The sequence below is a fragment of the Aedes albopictus genome, chromosome 2, assembly GCF_035046485.1.
Source record: "Aedes albopictus strain Foshan chromosome 2, AalbF5, whole genome shotgun sequence".
In the NCBI taxonomy this organism is placed as follows: Eukaryota; Metazoa; Arthropoda; class Insecta; order Diptera; family Culicidae; genus Aedes; species Aedes albopictus.
In genome coordinates, this window is record NC_085137.1 from 266,645,819 (window position 1) to 266,659,756 (window position 13,938).

General features: G+C 43.8%; 1 protein-coding gene across 1 annotated transcript in view; it reads right to left on the reverse strand.

The window, feature by feature from the left end:
- Window positions 1–13,938, reverse strand: part of LOC115261841 (diuretic hormone class 2) — a 331,133-nt gene that overhangs the window by 150,930 nt on the left and 166,265 nt on the right. Inside the window, exon 3 of the mRNA XM_062854938.1 lies at window positions 4,373–4,480. Within this exon, the coding sequence (XP_062710922.1) occupies window positions 4,373–4,480 (108 nt within the window). The remainder of the gene's footprint in view (window positions 1–4,372; window positions 4,481–13,938) is intronic.

The window sequence follows — 13,938 nt, forward strand, 5'->3', positions numbered from 1 at the left end:
ATAAAAAAAAGATGGTTAAACCAATGCAGAGCCTTGACTTCGCCTTTAGTAAAGTGTCCTTATTTCACGCGAGCTCAGTTTTACCATCACGATTTTAATTTTAATATCAAAAGATATCTTTTAAAAATAGCACATCGTATGAAAGTTCAAACCAAACTCGTGATGGTTAAACTGAACTCGCGTGAAATAAGGGAACGTTCAAAAAGTACGTCCAACATTTTGGGGGGAGGGGGATCTAAGAAAGTGCGACAGTACGTGTATTAGATATAGAAAAATAGCGTGACAGAGGGCTAAAGAAAGGTCTAGTAATCCCGAAAAACGATGGACGTAATAAATGAATCTTCCCTAAGGGCTAAAGTAAATTTTGCCTGAAGAACTACATGGGCGGCATAACATGAAATCCATGTTTATCATAACACGCTATTTATCTTCGAATGAATGTAATCAGTTATTGTACCATTTAATTCCGTCCTCTTTTTGCTTATCCTTTGACAGATACGCGTATTTCGACTACCACTTGTGGTCTTCCTCAGTGTCAGTTATCCACTCAGTGGAGTATTTGTTTGTATTTCTTATTGACCATACTACGATTAAAATGCATCGCTGAAGAATCTCACATCTCTATAGAAGCTAGAGCAATGAAATGGAAACATGTTATGCTAGGTTGACATGCACATGAGTTGCAGCAAGTAAACTGAACAGGAAAGTTAAACATGTTCAACTTTTTCTCAAGCCAATACGATCCAATTGCTTGTAATCTGAATATTACCTAATTTAGACTAATTTCAAGACCTAGATGTACCAAAGAAAATTATTCAATTTTGTGTGTCCAGTCCGGTACCAAATAACATCCGTTACCGTGTAAATTGCCTTTTGTTTAAATTATATTTAGCGTGTGACACCGATATGACAGTAATGGACTAAACATATATTACGTAATTGGGTATCGAGGATTGTTCACAATCTGCAAACTTGAATGCGGAAAAAATCGTGACATTAACACCGCTGATATTACCCTACAGTTAAAAAGCGAGCCAACATCTCTGACCAACAGGGAGGCAGCGAAAGGCAAAATCCCTGTAGCTTACAACAAAAATACGTTCAAAATTGTTTGCGCCGAGAATTGCACCATTACCGTATTATCCCGCTAATACTACACCGACTGTTATCGAATAACCGTGGTAAACTTTTAGTTCGACAAACTGGTCACGCTACACCACCATGCTCATAGAAATTTGGCAGCTCTATTTTTATTATTTTTTTGTTTATATTAACCTTCACATACCCGACCCCCGACAACTCATTTTCAAAATGCTGGCATTTCGTCAATTTACATCCGATTTTTTTGAAGTCGCCCTCAATCGATCATAAATTGATGAAAGTTTATTACACTCAAATGGCCATGTAATATCCCGAACCATTCCGGAGATATTCCGGATTGTATTGGGGTCAGGGGGTGGGGGAGGTGTCTGTTTTGCCAAATGGCTAATTTCGTGTGTTATTGTGCTCCGGTGCTCCGGAGCGGGCATATCAGATGCTACATACTCCAGTCATTTTTTTCTGCCCCATTCTCTCGAAATCATTAAGTTTGATACGTCGCACGCCATGTTTTGGTTGCAATCCAGAGATGCCCCCTATTTCACCCCCTTGGAACCTATGCTGATGTTACGGGTTGACCATATTAGTTGATACAGACTTCTGGGTATCGTTTCTGACTCAGTCATTCGAAATCATGAAGTTTTATATGTCGCACGACATGTTTTGGATGAAAACCAGAAGTGTCCCCAATGAGGCCCCCGTGGAACCTATCACGGTGGTCCAGATGGGTTAACTTATTCAAATCTGATTATCGCAGTAGTGTTTTATTTTTCGCAATGAAAATTTCGCTAAAAATCGATGGTTCAAACACAATAACACACGAAATTATCATTTTTAGCCATTTCGGCACCCTCCCTGACCCCAGTACAATCTGGAATATCTCCGAAATGGTTCCGGATATTGCATGGGCACTTGGGTATAATAAACTTTCACCAATTTATGATCGATTGAGGGCGACTTAAAAAAAACGGATGAAAATTGTCGAAATGATAGCATTTTGAAAATGAGATGTTGAGGGTCGGGTATGTGAAGGTTAATGTGTATTTTAACTTAAGCGCTAGTTTGTTTTTTTGTTTTGATTTCTGGATTTGTTATGAAACATTATTTCAACAGATATTGCGGTGGTGCGAATAAAAAGCTCGTTCTTTATATGATTGTTGCCATCCTCATTTCATGCCGGTTTAGGTGTCGAATAGCACCAACTCAGAACTTCCGGAATTATCGGAAGCAAGAGGATCTGCTGTGGTTGCGAGTATAAGCACAATATCAAACTGCACGCAGTGTACATCGCTGTGACATTTGAACACTTTTTAATTTGACATATGTCGAATAAGCGAGGTACGAATTAAAAAGTGTCGTATTAAAACGTGTAAAACCAGCGGGGTAAGACGGTACCGTAAACCGGGGTCAAATTGATCAGCGGGGTGAAATTGATCATTAGCTTATCAGAACATGAAATAGTTTTAAAAAAAGTTCATTTTATGATGAAATAGTCCTTTATTGTGATAGGAATCACTTGTTACAAATGAAATTTCCTACCTTTAGGCGTTTAAGGGGGACATTACAAAATTTAATTTAGCATTTGAAGAGTATTAAATTTACTCATTGTAACATTGTAAACGCGTTATTCGGCTTTAGAAGAGCAGAATTAAGTGGAGAAGGAAATGTTCTTTTCCAACCGATGCTTAATTGTATGCTGATCAATTTCGCCCCAAAGTGGCATTTCCAATTTTTTGATATATGGAGTTATTTAACATAAAGTTTAAATTTGTTGAACAAAATTCTGTCACATGGTTCCATGAAGATTCACTGGGTACTGATTTTACAGAAATTATTTTGGCAATATTCGAATTGGAACTGAAGTTATCCACAAAAGTTATTTTAAAGTGATCAATATGACCCCGGATTACTATACACCATTTTTTACAGATTAATAAATCAGTAAGAAATGGTGTACCGCCTTACCCCGCTTACCCCGATAGCAAATATGCTATCTCCGCGTTGTCGTGTAATTTAGAACGATTGCACGCAAAAAAAATAATAGCCTTTTGCTTCTTTTATTCGTCGACTTCTCCTCGTGGACTCGTGGTTGACGTGCGCGGAGCTCCACTGTGGTCCAGATTTGAAAATACCTGGCAAAAATTGCCAAATCATAGTAGTCAGCTAGTTTTAGCCTATATGAATGTATTGAAATATGATTTAGCGCTCAATTCAATTTTAAAAGCATTTTCATTTTTTGTCGGTTTCTTCGACCTAAATCCGAACTAAATTGATGTTTTTCATACAATTTTACTATACACATATCATTATGGAGCTATTGTTTTGGCAGCTCTTGGCAGTTGCATTTTTCTTTAACCGATTCTGCATACATAAACGAGCATTTCATACAACTTTACTATACACTTATCATTATGGCGCTATTGTTTTGGCCGCTCTTGGCAGTTGCATTTTTCTTTAACCGATTCTGCATACATAAACGAGCATTTGAACGGAATCTCCCCGCGGGGAGTAGCGGGGAGCGATTTGTAAGACAGTTTGAAGTCAAACTGTAAGAATTTCTCGTACTAAAGACATGTAATGTCAATTTTGAAACCAAAAGTGTTATTTTGATATCTTGCTCCATTGCATATGTCTGATAAAGACAATTACTTACAAATAAACTTTTAAAAGCAATTGTATTACTTATATCAATAGACTTTTGTAGTGGTTGAACTTGTTAGTATTCTTTATCAAAAATTCAGCACTTTTTCCATCAGTAGCTATTCGGTGCTGTAACAAGATACAAAATCAATATTTCCAATTTTTTTAAATGCCAGTTAGTGCTCCTGGTATTATGGATGAATGCTCAATATACGGTATCCTATATAAGACATGTTCAAAAATTGAGTTTCTGCCAGCTTTTCTCAAAACTGGACCTCTGTGTGCCCCGCTGTTCGTTCGCATTCCCGTTGATTCGATCGAAAACAAAAATGAATGTGTATATTTGAAAAAATGCAGTGGCATACGTGGGAACGCGCATAACTTTCGAACGAAATGTCCGATTAGGGTCGTCTTTGTTTGGTTCTGTTAGTCGCCCAAGGAAGGTCAATGGGGCAAAAAACATGGAGTTTTTAAAAATCATTTTTCATACGTTTTGAACGGAGACTTTGACTTGGATAAGAACTTGAAATGTCAAAAAAAATGCAGTAAGTAAGACAAAGTTTGCCGTTTGCTAGTTTACAATAAATGATCTGTTAGTGAGAAGGTGATGCGGGAATAATATTTATATACTTACTTTTCTAAGTCGTCTCTTGCCCGCATAATGGTCTGGCCATATCTTGTAATCAAATCAATCAGTACATCTTCTGGCTGATCCTCCAAATTGTTATCGTATTGCTCGTAACTGCGAATAAATTAATTGTGTGACAAATTATTTCTCTGAAGTTAAGCTTTTCAATCCTTAAATATGTGTGCATTGCCGTCGTTGGAGTTGTGTTGGGCCAAAAATGCAATATCTACTTTAATTTCACTCAAAAATAACAATGTCTTTGTTTTGATTAAAATTAAACAAATTGAGTGTTGAAGCTGCACTATCATGTTTTTTTTTTTCAGAAATAACATGATAATGATTAACCCGGGAGCAGTCGCGTCGTGTACTAAGTACAGGCAGCATGAAAAATGCACGCATGTGGTACACAGCGTGAGCGTGGTGTCGCTGGAAATGATCGAAGACGCGACTGTTCGAGGGTTTAATGCATCCCATATCGCCAATACCATAAATTATTTATGTTAACTACCACTAAGGGGCTGTCCATAAACCACGTGGTCATTGGGGGGGGGGGGGGGGGGGTTCGGCCAATCACCATTTTGTATGGACAAATAAAAAAATTTGTATGGACCAATGACCACGCGGGGGGGTTAAAAAGTCCCAAAAAAATGACCACGTGGTTTATGGACAGCCCCTAATGGCACGCCAACTCCTTTGGTGAGGATTCCTATTGTCTTTATCTTTTACTTCCTGTCTTATTTCTTCTTATTGGCGCCACGTTCACAATACAACGGTGTGGAACCTTTTTCTTAGCAATGTGGTCTATGAGCATTAGCGTAGGTCATAGAGGTCGTTTTATCAGATCAAGGTTTTTTTGACTCCATTTCGAGTCCTGATCGACTGTACAAAATTTAAGCGCGATCTGTCATGCCTACACTTTGCGCCGACACGAATGCACAATTGTGTAAAGTGTCGTTAATAAATAAACAAACAAACAAACATACACTTCGCGCATAGCGATTGAAAATTGTATGGGATTTTATATGGGTAAACTCACTATTTTGCATTTTCCTTATAAGAGAATAAAATTATTCTGAAAGTTTTTAACCGTTCACGTAAAAGTATAGTCCCAAATGTCCTCAAAAACCTTGCCGAAGACCACAAAGTAATCCGAGTCTTGTAACAAAAGCTATAACCTACTGATCGCCTGAGTGTGCTTATCTTTTAACATGTAGAGGAATAATATCAATAATAAAATCTTAATTTTTGGCCTGACTTTCGAAGAGTGTATCTTTTTCCACATGCATCGGATCGCTTTGCGGTCTTCGAAAAAGTTTTTCGACACATCCTGGACTAACTTTAACATTAGCGGTTAAATGGTATAGAACATGTTGCGTACAGTTTTAGTACGCTTGATGATGAGTTGAACTGGTAACAATGAAGCAAGTGTGAAGCGTGAAAGTGGCGGCGACAGAGCCGACGGTGCCTATGATTTTACGACTCGGCAGTGTCGTTTAGTTCGTCAGGAAGGAAGGAACTGCACTCCGGTTAGGAGATTCGTCTGTCCCGTGAACATTCACTACATTGTAAGTTAAATTAAGTGATATGTATGAATATAATAACAATTAAATAAATTTGCAGTATTGGAGCTGCCTGAAGTAGAAGCTGCTACGGATGTGTGGTTTTTGTTCCGTGACAAGTCGTCCTAACAGAACAATTTTGTGCAACTTTCAAGAAAAATACAAAAAAGTATGATTTCCCATGTAAAATCCCATACAAGCTTCTGCGAGCCTAGGATTCTTTTCTAAGCAAACCATATCCACACACCAGTTGGGGTCTCCAGTTAGCCGTGTGGATAAGGCTTTGGATCGCCAAATCGGAGACGGCGGGTTCGATTCCCGTTCTGGTCGGGAACTTTTCTTGACTTCCCTGGGCGTAGTGTATTATTATACTTGCCCCAAAATTCTTTAAATCACATTTTTTGCGTTTGAAATGTCGTTGTCAATACTTTACCGATTTATATGAATTTTTCATGGCATCATCTACACATTCCATACAGTAACTGTTTGAAAATTAGCTGTTTGGATTGAACGCATCAAAAGTTATACACTGTTTTCAGTGGTGCATTGTTTTCGAGTACGGCCCTTATACAAATTCATGCTATTACTGGCAAAGGAAGCCCTTCAATTAAAAACTGTAGAAGTGTTCAAAGATCACTAAGTTGAAGTGAGGTAGGCCAAGTTTTAGTGAGAACGTAAAGCCACTGTTTGGGCTTTCACCCCCCAAGCACGACGCTGAGCTTGTCTGCTTCATCAGCAGCCGGTTAGTCGAAGGAGATGATCCAATCCATACCAGATCGACGTCGCCTGCTACCTGCAAACAATAGCTGTCTCGCCAACAACATCTGCAACGGTCAAGGCAAAGGCTACCTACCAGCATGGACGTAAACAACAGCAGAACAATTGTCGGCTGATAGAGTGCTCTTGCACTGATCAAGCCGATCGGAGAGCTCTCTCAGTGACGTCACGGATATCGTTCATCAGAGCACGGAGGATGGTTGGCTTGAGCTGATGAACGATATCAGAGACAGTACACTCGAAGTACTCGACGCAAACGGTTTATTGGTTATCACATTATTGCATACCCAACTATTCTCTATTTTTTCCTTTTGTAATTTTAATATGTACTGAATATAGTGTTGATAAGTTGAACTACCATGATATCCTTAATTTAAACCGAAGATACCGTATCCGCTCGCTGTTAACCGAAGTGCCGGGAAGTTGATGTTCGCTGGAAGTGCTCATCCTTTGATCTAGTTGCTGACCTAAGACTCGGCTCGTTTGGCATCTGATAAAGAAATCCGCTGGTGTGGTTGGTGCTACCGGGCGTGATAGTGGACATTAGTGGGATCTGCAAGCGATCCGTAAACCAGAAAGTGTTCGTCGACCACTGGAACCGTGGTGAGATCGAGGATCAGATCTTGCCGATCGAAGGTGCGTTCCGAAGTTGACATATGGTCCTTCGAGCCGGATAACCAAAGGAACTGGTCTGGTCACGGATACGGCAGTAGGATTCCCGCCATTGAACAGCATCACGCCGATCGCCGCTTTGTTACATCGCGATGTACGAGTCGCCATCGTGCCGTTGATGAAAGGGAATTCGTGGACAAAGGAAGGCGGTTGGCGCTTAATCAATCCAAACCGCGAGGTCGACCTACGCCCTGTTGGTATCCTGTACTAAGGATTCGGGGTGATTTCTACTAGCGTCGGATTGGAGGACAGCACTAAGTTGGCGCCGCCTGTGGTTTTCCAGGTAATTATTAGATAAATACTTAGTGTGTGTCTTGCCGAAGTTAGGCATTTCTTGCTGCTAACACCACTCTCATTCATTGTGCACTGCGTATCGCCATTGTGGAGTCATCGTCGCTCACTACGAGGATTCGTCGTCCGTTCTAATAGATAGGGAGCTCTGGTTAGGACACCCGCTGCCCGAAGCGATTGGCCAAAGTTCTCATCCTTTCCGGGTCGGCATTGGCGCCGACATCGAAACATCCACGAATACGATCGTTGCTACCGTCGAGTGGACTCATCAAGCAAGGAGGCAGCAACGTGGATCGTTGTCCAGGTTAGTGAACATTTAGTGTATGTCCGCCGAAGCGTGGACTATGGATACTCCACCATTTTAATAAAATCATCCTCCTTGGCTTGAATTCCTGTATACACAACCCTCCCTGTATGATAACGGATTATTGAGACTACATAATCAGGATTTGAACGTTTGGATTTTGATACGTTCAGATTATTTGGCACGGGCATTTGCCACACCGTTGGTTTCTCCAGGTGAGTTACACGGTATATGTCCCGTCGAAGCTAATTATTTGAGATCTACATAATTAATCCCTCCTCTTCACGTCGGTTGATGAAATTTATCGAGTTTTGGCTCGGCATCTGTTACGCTTTGCGAGCAAATCGGAGAATTTAACCCTACTGCACACGTGACGCTGTTCACTCGGTCAGGTGAGTCGAACGGTATATGTGCAGCCGAAGCAATACCTTTTTGATACTATCGCAACGATTTTCTCCTCTTTCAACGTCAAACAACCCTGGTGAATCCGAGCAATCAATATTGGTTGAATAACATTGAGTGGACGTTTACTGCCGACTGCGTTGGAATCGCTTAACACTTCCTAAGGTCAGTTAGAACATTGCTATATGTCCTTCCGAAGCTAGGCAAATACGCAGAATATTACACCACTATTTTCATCCGTTCAACAAGTGATTGATTGCTGCGAGATCCATCATGTCGAGGGCAACATACAAGGTGCTGGTCGCGAAGCTGTCCGAAGTGCAACAAACTTTCAACGAAATTTGGGACTACGTTGAACATTTACCGGAAGATGCCACCGTTAGTCAAATGACGGTACGATTGCATAGGCTCGACGATTTGTGGGAGAAATTCTCCGAGTATCTTATCGAGATCAAAACCCACGAGCTCCATGACAGTGAAACAAACCCGTACACGAGGGAGAGGAAAGAATTTAGCGATCGTTTTTACGAAGCGAAGGCGACCCTGCTGGATCGGATTAAAATCAAGCAGGAGCCAGTGAATTTGAATACATCGGTTAGGGACCCGAACGCTTCCGGTGTTGGAAGTTTTGATCATGTGCGTCTACCACAGATCAAACTCCAAACATTTGGTGGGAACATCGAGGAGTGGCTCAGTTTCCGAGATCTCTACTCCTCTATCATTCATTGCAAGGCTGATCTTCCGGAGGTAGAAAAATTCTACTACCTGAAGGGGTGTCTTCAAGGAGAACCGAAGACTTTGATCGATTCTCTGCAAATTACTAGTGCCAATTACAAGGTCGCTTGGGACCTCTTGCAAAAGCGATATGATAACAGCAATCACTTGAAAAAGCTCCAAGTTCAAGCGCTGTTTAAGCTTCCTAATTTGGTGAAGGAGTCTTCATCGGATCTGCACACACTCGTGGAGGGTTTCGAGAAAATAGTGCAGACCCTAGACAACATCGTCCAGCCTTGTGACTACAAGGACCTCTTGTTGGTCAATATTCTCTCTGCGCGATTGGATCCTGTGACGCGCAGAGGATGGGAGGAAATATCTTCAACAAAGCAACAGGATACGGTGAAGGAGTACCTCCAGCATAGCATTCGTATGCTGGAATCGCTTCCAGGGAAAATCGCAGACTCCAAGAACGCAGCTCAACCGCTATCGACGAAGTACAAGGCATCGTCGGTCAAGTCCAGTTTCAACACTGCTCAAACGCTCGGAGGAAGCTGTGCCGTTTGCAGTGCAAACCATCTACTGTTCCAGTGCGGTGTGTTCCAAAGGATGCCGCTATCGGAAAGGGAAGCAGTCCTGAGAAGTCACTCCCTCTGCAGGAATTGTTTCAAATCGGGACATCACGCGAAGGATTGTCAGTCCAAATTCTCTTGTCGGCATTGCAAGAGTCGTCATCATTCGCTGGTGTGCTTCAGACCTGGCAAGGATAAATCATCGAAGTCAGCGGTTGCGGCGAATTCGTCGAATCCTTCGAGCCCCATGGAAGCATCAATTCCTAACACTCAGGTTCAGCCCACTTCATCAGCCCCCCAAGTGTCCAATATGGCGGCCACTGACACTGTTGTGGCGCATGGTTCAGCCCAGTATTCCCAGGTGTTGCTGGCAACGGCTATCGTGATCGTTGAGGACAATAGTGGACAGCGCTATCCCGCGCGCGCTTTGTTAGATTCGGGATCGGAGAGCAACTTCGTAACTGAAAGGCTCAGTCAGCGGTTAAGGGTAACCCGCAACAAGGTAGAAGTCAAGAGTCACGGTATCGGTCAAGCGGTGACCAACGTTAAGCAGCAAATCGAAGCCACCATTCGATCACGAGTTTCTGAGTTCTCTCAACGGATGAGTTTCCTCGTCCTACCTAAGGTGACCGTCCATCTACCGACGTCTTCGGTCAATATTGCAAGGTGGAACATCCCAGAGGGCATAGAATTGGCTGATCCATCGTTCAATGTGTCCATGAACGTAGACATGGTTCTGGGAATTGAGTCGTTCTTTCAATTCTTCAGAAACGGACGACAGGTTTTATTAGGAGAACGACTACCGGCGCTTAACGAATCTGTTTTCGGTTGGGTAGTATGTGGTGGATCATCGGTTTCCACTCAGTCGCTGAACATCAGCTGCAACGTGTCGACTTCAGAAGATTTAGAGGAATTGGTAGCCCGATTTTGGTCCTGCGAGGAGATTGGGTCTGCCGAAAACTATTCGCCACAAGAAGCGCGTTGCGAGGAGCATTTTGTTCGCACCGTTCGTCGAGGAGAAGACGGACGTTACACTGTCTCTTTGCCAAAGGATACAGAGGTTTTGAAGCGAATTGGCGAGTCAAGGAATATCGCCGTTCGTCGGCTCCAAAGTACGGAGCGCAGATTAGCGAAGAACGTTTATCTTCGTGGTCAATACTGCGCATTCATGGAAGAATATCTCCAGCTCGGCCATATGAGGAAGGTCGAGAGCGTCACCGTTACATCGAATGACTGCTATCTACCTCACGATCCAGTTGTGAAGGAAGCCAGTACCACAACCAAGGTTCGCGTTGTCTTCAATGCTTCCAGTGAAACGGCTACCAGGGTGACGTTGAACGATGCGCTGTTGGTTGGGCCGATCATCCAAGATGATCTTCGTTCTATAATCATGAGGAGTCGGACCAAACAGGTGATGTTGGTAGCGGACGTTGAGAAAATGTTCCGCCAAATCTGGGTCGATGAGGAGGACCGACCACTGCAGTCCATCTTATGGCGATCGTCACCGGAGGAGGACATCAGAACCTTTGAGTTAAATACCGTCACGTATGGCACGAAACCGGCACCATTCCTAGCAACGAGAGTTCTGAAGCAGTTGGCGGATGACGAAGAAGTAAAGTTTCCACTTAGTGCCAAGGCAGTACGAGAAGACACCTATATGGACGATGTTATAACGGGCACGGATTACGTGGACGGAGCTTCGAAATTGAGAGCCCAGTTGCAGGGACTTACGACAGCTGGAGGATTTAAACTACGCAAATGGGCTTCCAACCATCCCGACGCGTTGAAGGGAGTCCTCAAAGAGGATCCCGATCCGTCGGTAAAAACTCTCGGATTAACCTGGATGCCGGGAACCGACACTCTACGCTTCCAGTTCACCATTCCAAACTTGCACGACCCGAAACTGTTGACCAAGCGCATGGTTCTGTCCATAATCGCTACTCTATTCGATCCGCTAGGCCTCATAGGAGCGGCAATGACAACGTTCAAGGTGTTCATGCATTTATTGTGGACACTAAAGAACGAGGATGAACAACGGATTGGTTGGGATGAACCACTGCCCAAAACGGTGGGTGAGACGTGGCAAGGATATCACCAGAAACTTCCAACTCTTAACCAGCTGAGAATCAATAGGTGCGTTATAATTCCTGAGGCGCTGCGGATAGATCTTCACTGCTTTTCGGATGCTTCGGAGAAGGCTTACGGTGGATGCATTTATATCCGAAGCGAGGATTCCGACAGAAACGTACAAGTTCGACTGTTTGCTTCGAGGTCTAGGGTGGCTCCGTTGAATCGTCAATCCATTCCGAGGTTAGAGTTGTGTGGCGCACTTTTGACTGCGGAGCTGTACGAAAAGGTTATACAATCTATCAGACTCCCGGTAAATGTACACTTCTGGACGGATTCTACGTGCGTGCTGCGATGGATAGCAGCTTCTCCCAACACCTGGAGCACATTTATTGGGAATCGATGTGCAAAAATTCAGCGGCTGACAGAGGGTTATCAGTGGCGCCATGTTCCTGGGTCACAGAACCCCGCTGATCTCATCTCTCGAGGAATAACCCCGACGAATATTGCGATTAATCACTTTTGGTGGCATGGGCCGGACTGGTTGCTATCAGATCCGGAAGAATGGCCACAATTGGCAGAGTTACGGAACAGCGAAGAAGCAGAGAAGGAAAGACGTCGCACTGCAACCGCGGCTACAATGGCAACCCCAGACGTGTTCGTTGAAGAATACGTCGCCAAATTTTCGACATACTCGGACTTGATTCGGACTACAGCAATTTGGCAACGTCTAATCAAGCTTCTTAAGATACCGAAGGCAGAAAGGAGAAGTGGATTTCTTACGTCGGACGAGCTTAAGGAAGCGGAGCATACAATAGTTCGGCAAGTGCAAAGGGTATCGCTCACCGATGAATGGAAGGATCTATCAGAAGGGAAACCTGTGTCCCGGAAATCTCCGCTACGTTGGTTCCACCCCTATATATCGTCTGAGGGATTGATGCGGCTCGGTGGACGATTAGGCCACTCTGCGGAATCTGAGAACTGTAAACATCCAATCGTCCTACCTAAGGGTCATCGTTTCACCCGCCTGCTTGTGACACACTACCACAATCGATTACTTCACGCCGGACCACAGTTGCTGTTAAGCACTATTCGGCAGAAATTCTGGCCATTAGGAGGGAGGAACATCGCTCGACAGGTGGTCCAACGTTGCTACCGGTGTTTCCGAGCAAAACCGTCTGCGGTGAAGCAATTCATGGGAGATTGGGAGAGTTGCCGATGGAAAGAGTAACTGTATTCCGCCCATTCTCCCGAACGGGTATAGACTTCTTCGGACCACTTTACGTTAGACCAGGTCCCAGACGTACGGCGGTAAAAGCTTACGGAGCCATTTTTATATGCCTGTCGACCAAGGCGATCCATATCGAGCTGGTTTCGGATTTGTCGACAAATCGGTTCATCCAGGCGTTAAGGCGGTTTATGGCGAGGCGGGGAAGATGCACCGATATATTTTCGGACAATGGCACCAACTTCGTCGGTGCCCGAAATCGACTGCAAGACTTGCTTCGTCTGTTAAAGGATAAGGACCACAAGGAGAAGGTAAACAACTACTGTCTTGACGAAGGCATACGCTGGCACTTTAGCCCTCCAAGTGGCCCGCATTTCGGTGGACTTTGGGAGGCTGCAGTGCGTTCCACCAAATTCCACCTCCAAAGAGTCATTGGAGATAATCCCGTGTCAATTGAAGACATGACTACGCTGTTGGTCCAGATTGAGGGATGTTTAAACTCCAGACCCATCACCACCCTTTCTGAGAATCCTGACGATCTTGAACCCCTCACACCTGCACATTTTATAGTGGGAGGGTCACTACAAGCACTCCCGGATATTGATTACACCACAACTCCTATCAATCGCCTCACCCAGTTAGAATTAATCCAACGGAAGGTCCAAGATTTTTGGAAACGGTGGAGGCAGGAGTATCTGAGCCAGCTCCAAGGGCGGAACAAACGTTGGCGACCTCCGATAAACATTGAAGTGGGAAAGATGGTGGTGATATGTGAAGATAATCTACCACCCATGCGCTGGAAGCTAGGCCGAATTGAGCAAATCCATCCCGGAGCAGATGGCGTAGTTCGCGTAGTCACTTTGCGGACAGCTACTGGGGAGCTCAAACGTGCGGTGGAAAAGGTTTGCCTCCTACCGGAACCGATCAGGGAGCACGAATTCTACTCCCATTCTCAAAATTAAGTTTATCCGTAGTCCAATCCATTC